The sequence below is a fragment of the Nomascus leucogenys genome, chromosome 18, assembly GCF_006542625.1.
Source record: "Nomascus leucogenys isolate Asia chromosome 18, Asia_NLE_v1, whole genome shotgun sequence".
Classification (NCBI taxonomy): domain Eukaryota; kingdom Metazoa; phylum Chordata; class Mammalia; order Primates; family Hylobatidae; genus Nomascus; species Nomascus leucogenys.
The window spans coordinates 91,277,663-91,291,650 of NC_044398.1; the positions used below are offsets into that span (position 1 = coordinate 91,277,663).

Consider the following 13,988-nt stretch of genomic DNA (forward strand, 5'->3'; position numbering starts at 1 on the left):
AGTCTGTATCTTTTGTTAAATAACAGAGTTAAATTGATGTCATGAATTTTAGGCATTGTACACCTTCATACAGTCACACAAAGGAGATAAAACGGGTCCCCCAAAGAAAAATTAAAAATGAAATTACTGGGACGTAATACTGATGTTAAGAAGTGATTTTTGGCCTGGTGTGGTGGAACACCCTATAATCCCAGCATTTTGAGAGGCTGAGGTGGGAGGATCACTTGACTTGAGGTCTGGAGTTTGAAAGCGGCCTGGGCAACACAGTGAGACTCTGTGCCTACTTGAATTTTTTTAAAAGTAGTAGTTTTTGTAATGTGATTATTACTAGTGTTAAATGTGTTTCTGAAAGCTTTTTACATTTTTTAAAAATAAAAAATGAACATAGAACTCTAGATTATGGGAAATCTTAGTCTCCTGTGCATATGACATACATGGGAATAATGAAGACCAGCTCTTGAATCTGGTGAATGGGGGAACTGTTTTTTCCTCATTCATCAGCTCCTTCAATGTATGTGGATTTAATAAAAGACAGATAGACTAGCTAAAATGCGAAGATAATTTTTTGATTGTATTATAGGAATTTCTTAGGTATGAAATGACCATGGCTGGCCTTTAGTAATGCATTTTAGTATTGACAAATCTTGATAACTAAAAAGTCCTAAATTTTTAATTGTTTCTCTAAATTAGACCATTTCTTCAAACTGTGTCATCACAGGACCTAGAGGGCTTGCCATCATCTTGCCTAGTTAAATTTTTTTTTTTTTTTTTTGTAGATAGGGTCTCATTCTGTCACCAAGGCTGGAGTGCAGCAGCATGATTTTGGCTCAGTGCAGCCTCGACCTCCTGGGCTCAAGCAATCCTTCCACCTCAGCCTCCCAAGGAGGTGGGATTACAGGTGCATGCGACCAGGCCTGGCTAATTTTTGTGTTTTTTGTAGAGGTGGTGTTTTGTCATATTGCCCAGGCTGGTCTTGACCTTTTGGGGTCAAGTGGTCTGCCCACCTCTGCCTCCCAAAGTGCTGGGATGCAGGTGTGATTAACCACACCTGGCTAATCATCATTGGTAATCTTGCCAGTTACTTCTGAACATTTCCACAACAGAGACCCTAAGGCTGTTAAAGAGGGGTGCTTCACCAGGTCTCTGTGGTTGAAGTATCACAGCGATATGATGTTGTGTTTCAGGACAGTGTATATTTTTTGCTGATGGGCTGTAAGTTTTGGTGGCATCACAATGGGTTTCTACATGCAAATGCTTAGATGCACTGCACTATAGATGTCTACGTGGAGAACACAGATGAAAGCTATAGGGAAAGGAGGGCTTTGAATTGGATTGAGTCGAGGGAAGTATGCATTACTAATGAACTATTTTAAAATTATTATCTCATTTTGACAAGTCATAAGACTTACTTGCCTAGACTACATTGTTGCAATTTTTTTTTCTTTTCTATAGTATCTACATTTACATTTACTTGTTATTTTATTTTTAAATTTACTTGGCTGGGCATGGTGGCTCATACCTGTGATCCTAGCATTTTGGGAGGCCAAGGCGGAAGGATCATTTGAGCCCAGGCTTCAAGAACAGCCAGGGCAATATAGTGAGACCCTCATTTCTATAAAAAATAAAAATAAAACTATATTTATTTTAAGAGACCAGGTCTCACTGTGTTGCCTAGGCTGGAGGGTAGTGGCTATTTATAGGGGGGATAATAGCACACTATAGCTTCAAATTCATGTGCTCTTACCTCAGCCTCCTAAGTAGCTGGGACTACATGCTTGCTACCACCATGCCCACCTTATATTTACTTAAAAAAAAAAACCCCAAAAAATCTACTGTATTTTGAAATAATTTTAGATTTACGGAATGGTTGCAAAAATAGTACAGGAATTTCCCTTCATTCATCCTGCCCTGATGTTAACATCTTATAACCATGGTCATTCATCAAAACTTCCTTATTACTGGTGAAATTAGTCATGATTACTTGGTTAAGGTGTCATCTGTCAAGATTGTCCACTATAAGGTTATTGTTTTCCCTTTTCTATTTTTTTTTTTTTTTTAAGACGGAATCTTTCTCTGTCACCCAGGCTGGAGTGCAGTGGCGTGATCTCGGCTCACTGCAACCTCCGCCTCTCAGGTTCAAGCGATTCTCCTGCCTCAGCCTCCCAAGTACCTGGGATTACAGGCATGCACCACTATGTTTGGCTAATTTTTTTGTATTTTTAGTAGAGATGAGATTCACCATGTTGGTCAGGCTGGTCTTGAACTCCTGACCTTGTGATCCGCCTCCTTCGGCTTCGCAAAGTGCTGGGATTATAGGTCTGAGCCCATGCCCGGCCATTTTTTTTTTTGGAGAAAGGATCTCTCTTGTCTAGGCTGGAGGGCAGTTGTGTAATCATGGCTCACTGCAGCCTCAACCTCTTGGATCCAGGCAGTCCTCCCAACTCAGCTTCCCAAAGTGCTGAGATTACAGGCATGAGCCACCACACCTGGTCTGATTTTTTGTTTTTTTAGAGACAGGGTCTTGCTCTTAAACACAGGCTAGAGTGCAGTGGTGGAATCATAGCTTACTGTAACCTCAAACTCCTGGGCTCAGGTGATCTTCTCACCTCAGCCTCCTGAGTAGCTAGGAATACAGGCATGCATCACCACACCTGGCCAATTTTTTAATATTTATGTGGAGATGGTCTCACTGTGTTGCACTGGCTGGTCTCAAACTCCTGGCCTCAAGGGATCCTCCCACCTTGGCATCCCAAAGTGCTGGGATTATGGGCATGAGCCACCACACCAGGCCACTTTGTCTGATAATTTCAGACTGTAAATATCCTTTTTCCACTTACACTTTCCATAATTTTAGCATCCACCAATGGTTGCTTTACTTTAACTATTTTTGGCCAGGTGTGGGCTCTCACGCTTGTATTCCCAGCACTTTGGGAGGCCGAGGCGGGCAGATCACTTGAGGTCAGGAGTTCGAGACCAGCCTGACCAACGTGGTGAAACCCAGTCTCTACTAAAAATACAAAAACTTAGCCAGGCATGGTGGCACACGCCTGTAATCCCAGATACTTGGGAGGCTGAGACAGGAGAATCTCTTGAACCCAGGAGGAGGAGGTTGCAGTGAGCTGAGATCATGCCACGGCACTCCACCCTAGGCGACAGAGCGAGACCGTGTCTCAAAAAAAAAAAAAAAAAATGACCAGGCACAGTGGCTCATGCCTGTAATCCCAGCACTTTGGGAGGCTGAGGCAGGTGGATCACCTGAGGTCAGGAGTTCGAGACCAGCCTGGCCAACATAATGAAACCCCGTCTTTACTACAAATACAAAAATTAGCCGGGCTTGGTGGTGGGTGCCTGTAATCCCAGCTACTCGGGAGGCTGAGGCAGGAGAATCACTTGAACCCGGGAGGCAGAGGTTGCAGTGAGCCGAGATTGTGCCATTGCACTCCAGGTGGATGACAAGAGCGAAACTCTGTCTCAAAAAAAATACACATATATATACACACACACACACACATATACACACATATATGTAATATATTTTTATATAAAAAATATATGTAATATATATTTTTTATACAAAAATATATGTAATATATATTTTTTATACAAAAATATATATGTAATATATTTTTATAAATATATATGTAATATATTTTTATATACAAAAATATATATGTAATATATATTTTTTATACAAAAATATATATGTAATATATATTTTTTATACAAAAATATATATGTAATATATATTTTTTATACAAAAATATATATGTAATATATATTTTTTATACAAAAATATATATGTAATATATTTTATATATTACATATATATTATATATATTTTATTTTATAAAAAATATATATGTAATATATATTTTTTATACAAAAATATATATGTAATATATATTTTTTTATTTATATATTTTATATATATTTTTTGAGACGGACACACACATACAAAATAACTATTTTCTGGAGTTGAAATTCCCCTCGACAGTTTTCACGTTTTCCTAATTCTACTGAGTTATTTGTGAGTAATTGTTTACTTTTTTTTTTCTTTAACTGTTTTCAGGTATTTGACTGGAATGGTTGACAAAAGGACACTTGAAAAGTATGAAAGAGAAGCTAAAGAGAAAAACAGAGAAACTTGGTATAGTAAACTTTTATGACACTTATAAATTACTTTTAAGGAAACGATGCCCACTTAGTGCTTTTGGAGCCTGTTAAAATATAAATTGTTGAAGTCTAAAATCGTATCACAACAAAGGAAATTTCCCCTCTCCTCATAATACACAGTAGATGAGTTCCTAATGACTTAATAACTTACACAGAGAAATTTGGAAACAATCCATATATCTGGTGATAGACTTGTTGAAAATATTATAAACCATCCATTTAATTGGGTGATTTTGCAACCCCTGAAAACTTACATTTACATAATTTATAGTAACCATGAATAGAACTTGCATTGCGGTGGCACTTGGGGGAAGTAAGAAACATCCCTGTACTTAAGATATGACCGTTATGTAAATAAATGCTGGAAATAAAATGGAATGGAATTATTGACAGTGGTTGCCTTTGAATGGTGAGACAGTCAACTTTTTTCTGTTTTCTAACCTTGCTACTTTTATTTTTAACAAGTTAGCAAGCCTTACCTCAATGGGATATTGATGGTCATTTTTTAAAAAATAAAATTATATTCCTCTAAAATAAGCGGGAAAAATGCTAGTCAGTGTTGTTATAAAAAATTGAGGACATGCTGTGAAGTACAGATGATGAGGTAAGCTAAATTAATGCCTACTATTATGGATGGTTTGAATTTATATACATTTTTGCTTGGCAGTGTAATATTGAAGCAATTTTTAGCAAGTAACCATTGCTCCCACATGGTGCGTTAGTGGCTTTCACTTTTCAAAAATATCTGAGGACAGTTATTTTTTATTTTATTAAAAAGTTTTAGTCCTGGCGCAGTGGCTTACGCCTGTAATCCCAGCACTTTGGGAGGCCAAGATGGGTGGGTCACGAGGTCAGGAGATCAAGACCATCCTGGCTAACACGGTGAAACCCCGTCTCTACTAAAAATACAAAAAATTAGCCGGCCAAGGTGGCAGGTGCCTGTAGTTCCAGCTACTTGGGAGGCTGAGGCAGGAGAATGGCGTGAACCCAGGAGGTGGAGCTTGCAGTGAGCCGAGATTGCACCACTGCACTCCAGCCTGGGCAACAGAGTGAGGCTCCATGTCAAAAAAAAAAAAAAAAAAAAAAAAAAAAGGAAAATAACTTTTATTGGGCCAGGCGTGGTGACTCATGCCTGTAATCTCAGCACTTTGGGAGGCGAGGCAGTCAGATCACCTGAGGTCACGAGACCACCCTGGCCAACATGGTGAAACCCTGTCTCTACTAAAACTACAGAAGTGGCCGGGCGCAGTGGCTCACGCCTGTAATCCCAGCGCTTTGGGAGGCCGAGGCAGGCGGATCACCTGAGGTCAGGAGTTCAAGACCAGCCTGACCAACATAGAGAAACCCTGTCTCTACTAAAAATACAAAATTAGCTGGGCATGGTGGCGCATGCTCTAATCCCAGCTACTGGGGAGGCTGAGGCAGGAGAATCACTTGAACCCGGGAGGCGGGGGTTGCGGTGAGCCAAGATCGTGCTGCTACACTCCAGCCTGGGCAACAAGAGCTAAACCCCGTCTCAAAATATATATATACAAAAATTAGCCAGGTGTGGTGGTGGGCACCTGTAATCCCGGCTACCGGAGAGGCTGAGGGAGAATAGCTGGAACCTGGGAAGCAGAGGTTGCAGTGAGCCGAGATGGTGCCACTGCACTCCAGCCTGGGCCAGAGCGAGACTCCGTCTCAAAAAAAAAAAGGCGGGGGAGGGGGCCAGGCACGGCCTGGGCTCTGTCGCCCAGGCTGGAGTGTAGTGGCTCCATCTCCGCCCACTGCAAGCTCCACCTCCCGGGTTCACGCCATTCTCCTGCTTCAGCCTTCCAAGTAGCTGGGACTACAGGCGCCCACCACCACGCCTGGCTAATTTTTTGTATTTTTAGTAGAGACAGAGTTTCACCGTGTTAGCTAGGATGGTCTCAATCTCCTGACCTCGTGATCTGCCTGCCTCAGCCTCCTAGAATGCTGAGATTTATAGGCGTAAGCCACTGCGCCCATCCAAAAAAGTTTTATTATTACCCTTTGACTCTTAAGACAGCCATTATTTGTGTTGTATTTTGTGCCATGTGAGTATAAAAATGAAGTAATGAGGGAGCTCATTATCACTTAACACACAGTGATATTGGCATTTGTAGCTAGTCTTTCTGTGTATGTTGTCAACTTGTCATAAAGTTCTAGACTGTATGATTGACTGTTTATATAAAAGCTCTAAGGGTTTGAATCAAAATAATACATTCTTTAATTTTTTTTTGAGACGGAGTCTCACTGTGTCACCAGGCTGGAGTGCAGTGGCGCGATCTCAGCTCACTGCAACCTCTGCCTCCTGGGTTCAAGCGATTCTCCTGCTTCGGCCTCCTGAGTAGCTGGGACTACAGGCTTGCATCACCATGCCCAGCTAATTTTTGTATTTTTAGTAGAGACGGGGTCTCACCATGTTGGCCAGGATGGTCTCAATCTCTTGACCTCAGGTGATCCGCCTGCCTTGGCCTCCCAAAGTACTGGGATTACAGGTATGAGCCACTGCACCCAGCCCTTTTTTTTTTTTTTTTTTTTTTTTTTGAGAGACAGAGTCTCCCTCTGTTGCCCAGCCTGGAGTGCAGTGGCACGATCTTGGCTCACTGCAACCTCTTACCTCCCAGCTTCAAGCGATTCTCCTGCCTCAGCTTTTGAAGTAGCTGTGACTACAGGTGTGCACCACTATGCCTAGTTTTTGTGTTTTTAGTGGAGATGAGGTTTCATCGTATTAGCCAGGCTAGTCTCGAACTCCTGACCTCAGGTGATTTGCCAGCCTTGGCCTCCCAAAGTGCTGGGATTACAGGCATGAGCCACTGCGCCCAGCCCTATTCTTTCAATTTCTTTGTTTTCTTTTTTTTTTCTTTTGAGACAGAGCCTCACTCTGTCGCCCAGGCTGGAGTGCAGTGGCATGATCTTGGCTCGCTGCAACCTCCGCCTCCTGGGTTCAAGTGATTCTCCTGCCTCAGCTTCCTAAGTAGGTGGGATTACAGGTGGGCGCCTCCACACACAGCTAATTTTTGTATTTTTAGTAGAGACAGGGCTTCACCATGTTGGTCAGGCTGGTCTCGAACCTCTGACCTTGTGATACGCCGCCTTGGCCTCCCAAAGTGCTCGGATTACAGGTGTGAGCCACCACACCCGGCTCAGTTTTCATTTCACCAACCTTGTTCACGATTTAGGTGTTGTGTGTCATCAATTATATCTTTAATGGTGAAGAATATCCTAAAAACTCTGATGCTCTTAGGAATATTATTCTTTTTTAAAAATTATTTCAGGTACTTGTCTTGGGCCTTAGACACAAATCAAGAAGAACGAGACAAGGGTAAAACAGTAGAAGTGGGTCGTGCCTATTTTGAAACTGAAAAGAAGCATTTCACAATTCTAGATGCCCCTGGCCACAAGAGTTTTGTCCCGAATATGATTGGTGGTGCCTCTCAAGCTGATTTGGCTGTGCTGGTAAGAAAGACATTTCCAGTCCATCTGCATATTTGTTAGTAGCCCCGCTTATATCTTTAAATTTGAATTTATCTTCTAGAAGCTCAAATTCAGGTTGCAGTGAAATATAATGATGTACACGGTCACAGTTTTCATCATACTAATCTCTTCAAGAAATCTTCAAAATTTGATTTACTTCTGAAAATACGTTTCACCTTTTCTCTCCTGTTGCTGTTATCTATTACCATGTCAGAAATTAGTCTCCATTAAATGCCAAGCCCACCATTAGGCACCATGGGTAAAAAATGAATAGGAAACCATCTGTTTCATACGGTCTTCAGTCATTTTGCACTTTTCAAAATGTACTGGTAGTAGATCACAATTTCTTTTCCTTTGTAATTACAATAGCTAGAAAGTAAATGTTGGAATTTTAAAATATGCAGGTATACTAGATTTTGGGAATGTGGGGGATTGGAAGCATCTAGACATTGTTTGATTTGTGATACTCAAAAGCAGGTACGTCATAACTCGTTTGCTTCTGTTTTCTTGCAAAAAAAAAAACTCTGATATAACTGAAAGGGAAGATGTTTTACTGCCATAAGGGTATGCCTGAAGGCGTAGGAGTAAACTATTTCCTTTCTTGGAATTAGGTAATCTCAGCCAGGAAAGGAGAGTTTGAAACTGGATTTGAAAAAGGAGGACAGACAAGAGAACATGCAATGTTGGCAAAGACAGCAGGTGTAAAACACCTAATTGTGCTAATTAATAAGATGGATGATCCAACAGTAAATTGGAGCAACGAGAGGTGAGCGTAGATGTCTGGTATTTTATGTTAGTGGGATTAAGGATGGTTTTGTTACTGTACACCTTTTTCTCTTGGGTTTTTCTAAACCTTAATCTGTTTACTTAGGAAACTAGAGTTCTTGGTTTACGTTATAATTGAGTTATTTTGGTTACATTATAATTGTAGATATGAAGAATGTAAAGAGAAACTAGTGCCATTTTTGAAAAAAGTTGGCTTCAATCCCAAAAAGGACATTCACTTTATGCCCTGCTCAGGACTTACTGGAGCAAATCTCAAAGAGCAGTCGGATTTCTGTCCTTGGTACATGTAAGTAACTGTTTTTTCCTTTTTTAAAAAAGGAAAAGGATGTTATTACTTAAATTACTTATAAAGACATATGCTGAGTAACATGTTAACATGCTATTGAGCATATATCTTTATAAGTAATTTAAGAAAATATTAACTGTAACCTTGGCTTTAAAAATACTAAGATCTTTGCCCATTTTTAAACTGGGTTGTCATTTTGTTACTGAGTCCTAAGAGTTCTTTTTAATACTGGCTACCAGTCCCTTATCAGCTACAATATGATTATTGCAAGTATTTCCTCCCACTTTATGGATTGCCTTTTTTCACTTCTGGATGGTATACTTTGAAGCACAAAAGGTTTTATTTTTGAAGTTTTTTACATTTAGGTATGTATTTTATTTTGAGTTAACTTTTGTGTAAGATGTAAGGTCTGTGTCTAGGTTCGTTTTGTTTTTGTATATTAATTGTTTACATACAATTTGTTGAAAAGACTATTTTTTCATTGAATTGAATTGGCTCCCTCGTTGAAAATCAAATGACCATAAATACGAGTTTATTCTTGGACTCCACGTTTCTTTTTTGTTTGTTTTTTTGAAACAGGCTTTCACTCTTTTAACCAGGCTGGAGTGCAGTGGCATGATCTCGGCTCACTGCAACCTCTGCCTCCCAGCTCAAGAGATTCTCCCACCTCAGCCTCCCAAGTTGTAGGGACTGTAGGCTCATGCGACTGCACCTGGCTGATTTTTGTATTTTTAGTAGATACAGGGATTCACCATGTTGCCCAGGCTGGTGTCGAACTCCTGGACTCAAGAGATGCACCTGCCTTTCGGCCTCCCAAAGTGCTGGGATTATAGGCATGAGCCACTGCACCCAGCCAATACTGTATGTTTAAAGGGGAAATTATTCTATAGAATCTTGGTTTCATAGCTGGAAAAGTCCATAAAAATTAAGTAATAGAGTATAGTCAATTTATTACATGTAGGCTATTTACTATAAAATATTCTTCTAAATTTTAATAAGTTTATGAGGAAGCCTTATACTGAGCAATTTTGTAATATTTTTAGTTTTCTGTGGAATAAGTGAGATGAAATGGATAATAAATTGGTTGAATGGGAAGAATACATGAGTAGAATGAAAATATTATTATAACCTGTTTAAAGTTATAGTCATGTAACTTAACATTTTGATATTTATGTTGACTTTCTTTTCTTTAATGGATATTGTTGTTATGTTCTCAGTGGATTACCATTTATTCCATATCTGGATAATTTGCCAAACTTCAATAGATCAGTTGATGGACCAATCAGGCTGCCAATTGTGGATAAGTACAAGGTACCCAAAATGTGAAAGAAATTGGGTTTCCTGGGACGTGAAATCATTGTGGTGCATTTTGTTTCTAATTATGAAAACTTTTTTCCTTTCTTTTTTTTTTTTTTTTTTTTTTTGACAGAGTCTCGCACTCTGTCCCCCAGGCTGGAGTGCCGTGGTGCAATCTTGGCTCACTGCAAGCTCCGCCTCCCAGGTTCAAGTGATTCTCCTGCCTCAGCCTCCCGAGTAGCTGGAACTACAGGCTCCTGCCACCACACCCAGCTAATTTTTTGTATTTTTAGTAGAGACGGGGTTTCAATGTGTTAGCCAGGATGGTCTCTATCTCCTGACCTTGTGATCCACCTGCCTTGGCCTCCCTAAGTGCTGGGATTACAGGCATGAGCCACCAGCCTTCATCTTCTTTTTTTTTTTTTTTTTTTTTGAGATGGAGTCTCACTGTGTCACCCAGGCTAGAGTGCAGTGGTGTGATGTCAGCTCACTGCAACCTCTGCCTCCCAGGTTCAAGAGATTCTCCAGCCTCAGCCTCCTGAGTAGCTGGGACTACAGGCGTGTGCCACTGCATCCAGCTAATTGTTTTTTATATTTTTAGTAGAGACCGGTTTTCACCATGTTGGCCAGGCTGGTCTCGAACTCCTAACCTCAGGTGATCCGCCCGCCTTGGCTTCCCAAAGTGCTGGGATTACAGGCATGAGCCACCATGCCTGGTCCAAAAACTTTATTAACAACATAATATTGATGTCTTTTTCTTAATGGCTTTATATTAGTGGTATAGATAGTCCATAATCTATTCAACAAGTTTAGTTTATTTTAGCTGTTTCCCGATGAGCCAGGGATCATATCTCAGTGATAAACTCATAGATGTAACTGCTGGGCTGAAAGGATTTTCTCATTAAAGTTGATGCATATTGGTAAATAGCATCGCAAAAATACTGTGCTAACTTCTGTCACCACTAGCAGCATGAGTGTTAGTTTTACCACAGCCTCACCAGCACTGGATGTTCATCTTAAAAAAAATAAACTTCCTTGTTTTTAACTGGATTTCCAACTTGAATTTTTAAGTTTCGCGATATCAATGTATGTAATGTTTTCCCCTCCTCAAATACATCATTCTTTAATTAGCTCCATTCTAAATTTCTTTAACAAGTATTGTTTTTTCCAATTTTATATATGAGGAAACAGGCCTAGAGATCAGGAGAACCTGAATTTGTACAAACAGTTCAGATCTTCCAATATAAACTTCTGTGTTGTTTTCTGCACCTTTTTTTTTGAAATGGAGTCTCGCTGTTTCGCCAGGCTGGTGTGCAGTGGCACGATCTGGGCTCACTGCAACCTCCGCCTCCTAGGTTCATGCGATTCTCATGCCTTAGCCTCCCAAGTAGCTGGGATTAAGGCATGTACCACCACACCCAGCTAATTTTTGTATTTTTAGTAGAGACGAGGTTTCACCATGTTGGCCAGGATGGGCTCGATTTCCTGACCTTGTGATCCACCCGCTTCGGCCTCTCAAAAGTGCTGGGATTACAGGCGTGAGCCACTGAGCCCAGCCTTGTTTTTGAGACAGAATCTTGCTCTTGTCACCCAAGCTGGAGTCGAGTGGTTCATTCTCAGCTCACTGCAACCTCTGCCTCCTAAGTTCAGATAATTCTTCTGCTTCAGCCTCCCGAGTAGCTGAGATTATAGGCATTCCACCATGCCTGGCTTTTTTTTTTTTTTTTTGTATTTTTAGTAGAGATGGGGTTTCGCCATATTGGCCAGGCTGGTCTCGAACTCCTGACCTCAGGTGGTCCGCCCCCCTCCACCTCCCAAAGTGTTGGGATTATAGGCTTGAGCCATCGCACCCAGCCTGTGCCGTATTTTCTTTTTAAATCATAGGCATACTGAATTATTAATATGATCATACATATGCTTATGACACAAATTATTATAGGGTATTTGTTACTGAGTTTAAGATGAATCTAAGCTTTCTACTTAAGCAAATGATTTTCCTGTATGAATAAGCAGTGTAGAATTTCACTTTGGGCTATTGAGCTGTTATACAGCACCAATAAGTCTGAAACTGGATTTTATTTTACATTTGATCAGGATATGGGCACTGTGGTCCTAGGAAAGCTGGAATCAGGATCTATTTGTAAAGGCCAGCAGCTTGTGATGATGCCAAACAAGGTAAGAATCGGTTATGCTGTTTCCCATCTATTTATTGATTTTTCTTTCTTTTTTTAAGAGAGAGGGTCTTGTTCTGTCACCGAGGCAGGACTGCAGTGGCACAATCATAGCTTATTGCAGCCTCGAACTTTCAAGCAATCCTGCCACCTGAGCCTCCCAAGTAACTGGGACTGTAGGCTTGTGCCACTCTGCCTGACTAATTTTTTTTTTTTTTTAAATAAAAAATGAAATGGGGTCTCACTATGTTGACCAGACTAGTCTCTAACTCCTGGCCTCAAACAATCCTCCCATCTTGGCCTCCCAAAGTGCTAGGATTACAGCCATCATGCCTGGCCTCCTTTGTGTCATTTTTGATGTTCAATTGCTGATATTTGCAGATAACCTGAGGCGGGGCTTCTCTAACAGCTCCTAAGATGTTGCTTATGCAGGACCACAGACTTGAGTCATCAGTACCTTCAGATGGGGATTTTGCTAGATTTCAGTGAGAATTTATTTATCATGCTAACTCCAGGCAGAGTAAATTAGAAAAAGAATCCATTATCAAATGTAATATTTAGACATAATTGGCACCTTAAAAATTGTATTATCTGGCTTCTTGATGCCTTGTGCTATCAGGGAATCTCCCCCGATATTCACGTAGGTTCTTTTCTATTTTCCTTAAACGTCGGCCAGCTTGAGAAATAAAGGGACAGAGTACAAAAGAGAGAAATTTTAAAGCTGGGCGTCCGGGGGAGACATCACATGTCGGTAGGTTCCGTAATGCCCCACAAGCTGCAGAAACCAGCAGGTTTTTATTAGGGAGTTTCAAAAGGGGAGGGAGTGTGCGAATAGGTGTGGGTCACAGACATCAAGTACTTTACAAGGTAATAGAATATCACAAGGCAAATGGAGGCAGGGCAAGATCACAGGACCACAGGACCGAGGCAAAATTAAAATTGCTAATGAAGTTTCGGGCACCATTGTCATTGATAACATCTTATCAGGGTTTTGAGATCAACCGGTCTGACCAAAATTTATTAGGCGGGAATTTCCTCTTCCTAATAAGCCTGGGAGCGCTATGGGAGACTGGGGTCTATTTCACCCCCCCAGTCTCGACCATAAGAGACGGCCACGCCCAGGGGGGCCAGTTCAGAGACCCAACCCCAGGTGCGCATTCCCTTTCTCAGGGATGTTCCTTGCTGAGAAAAAGAATTCAGCAATATTTCTCCCATTTGCTTTTGAAAGAAGAGAAATATGGCTCTGTTCTGCCCGGCTCACTGGTGGTCAGAGTTTAAGGTTATCTCTCTTGTTTCCTAAACATTGCTCTTATCCTGTTCTTTTTTCAAGGTGCCCAAATTTCATATTGCTCAAACACACATGCTGTACAATTTGTGCAGTTAATGCAATTATTACAGGGTCCTGAGGCGATATACATCCTCCTCAGCTGACAGGATTAAGAGATTAAAGTAAAGACAGGCATAGGAAATCACAAGGGGATTGGGGAAGTGGTAAGTGTCCATGAAATCTTTACAATTTATGTTTAGAGATTGCAGTAAAGACAGGCATAAGAAATTATAAAAGTATTAATTTGGGGAACTAATAAATGTCCATGAAATCTTCACAATCCACGTTCTTCTGCCATGGCTTCAGCCGGTCCCTCCGTTTGGGGTCCCTGACTTCCCACAACATTGTGCATTGGCGATTAGAATATATAGTATCTTCTAAAATGTTTATATTTTAAAGCCTTCTTTTTCCTATTATCTTTGCAACTTGAAGGCTAACATCTGAATGAAAATAATTCTCAGGTTGAGTT

At 40.7% G+C, this 13,988-nt stretch overlaps 1 protein-coding gene across 6 annotated transcripts in view; it reads left to right on the plus strand.

Moving 5' to 3' along the window:
* Positions 1-13,988, plus strand: part of GSPT1 (G1 to S phase transition 1) — a 49,636-nt gene that overhangs the window by 21,526 nt on the left and 14,122 nt on the right. For all 6 annotated transcript variants that reach the window (XM_030797746.1, XM_030797747.1, XM_030797748.1 and 3 more), the window contains 6 exons: positions 4,070-4,147; positions 7,455-7,635; positions 8,265-8,419; positions 8,585-8,725; positions 9,943-10,036; positions 12,116-12,196. In XM_030797746.1, coding sequence (XP_030653606.1) covers positions 4,070-4,147; positions 7,455-7,635; positions 8,265-8,419; positions 8,585-8,725; positions 9,943-10,036; positions 12,116-12,196 — 730 coding nt within the window. The remainder of the gene's footprint in view (positions 1-4,069; positions 4,148-7,454; positions 7,636-8,264; positions 8,420-8,584; positions 8,726-9,942; positions 10,037-12,115; positions 12,197-13,988) is intronic.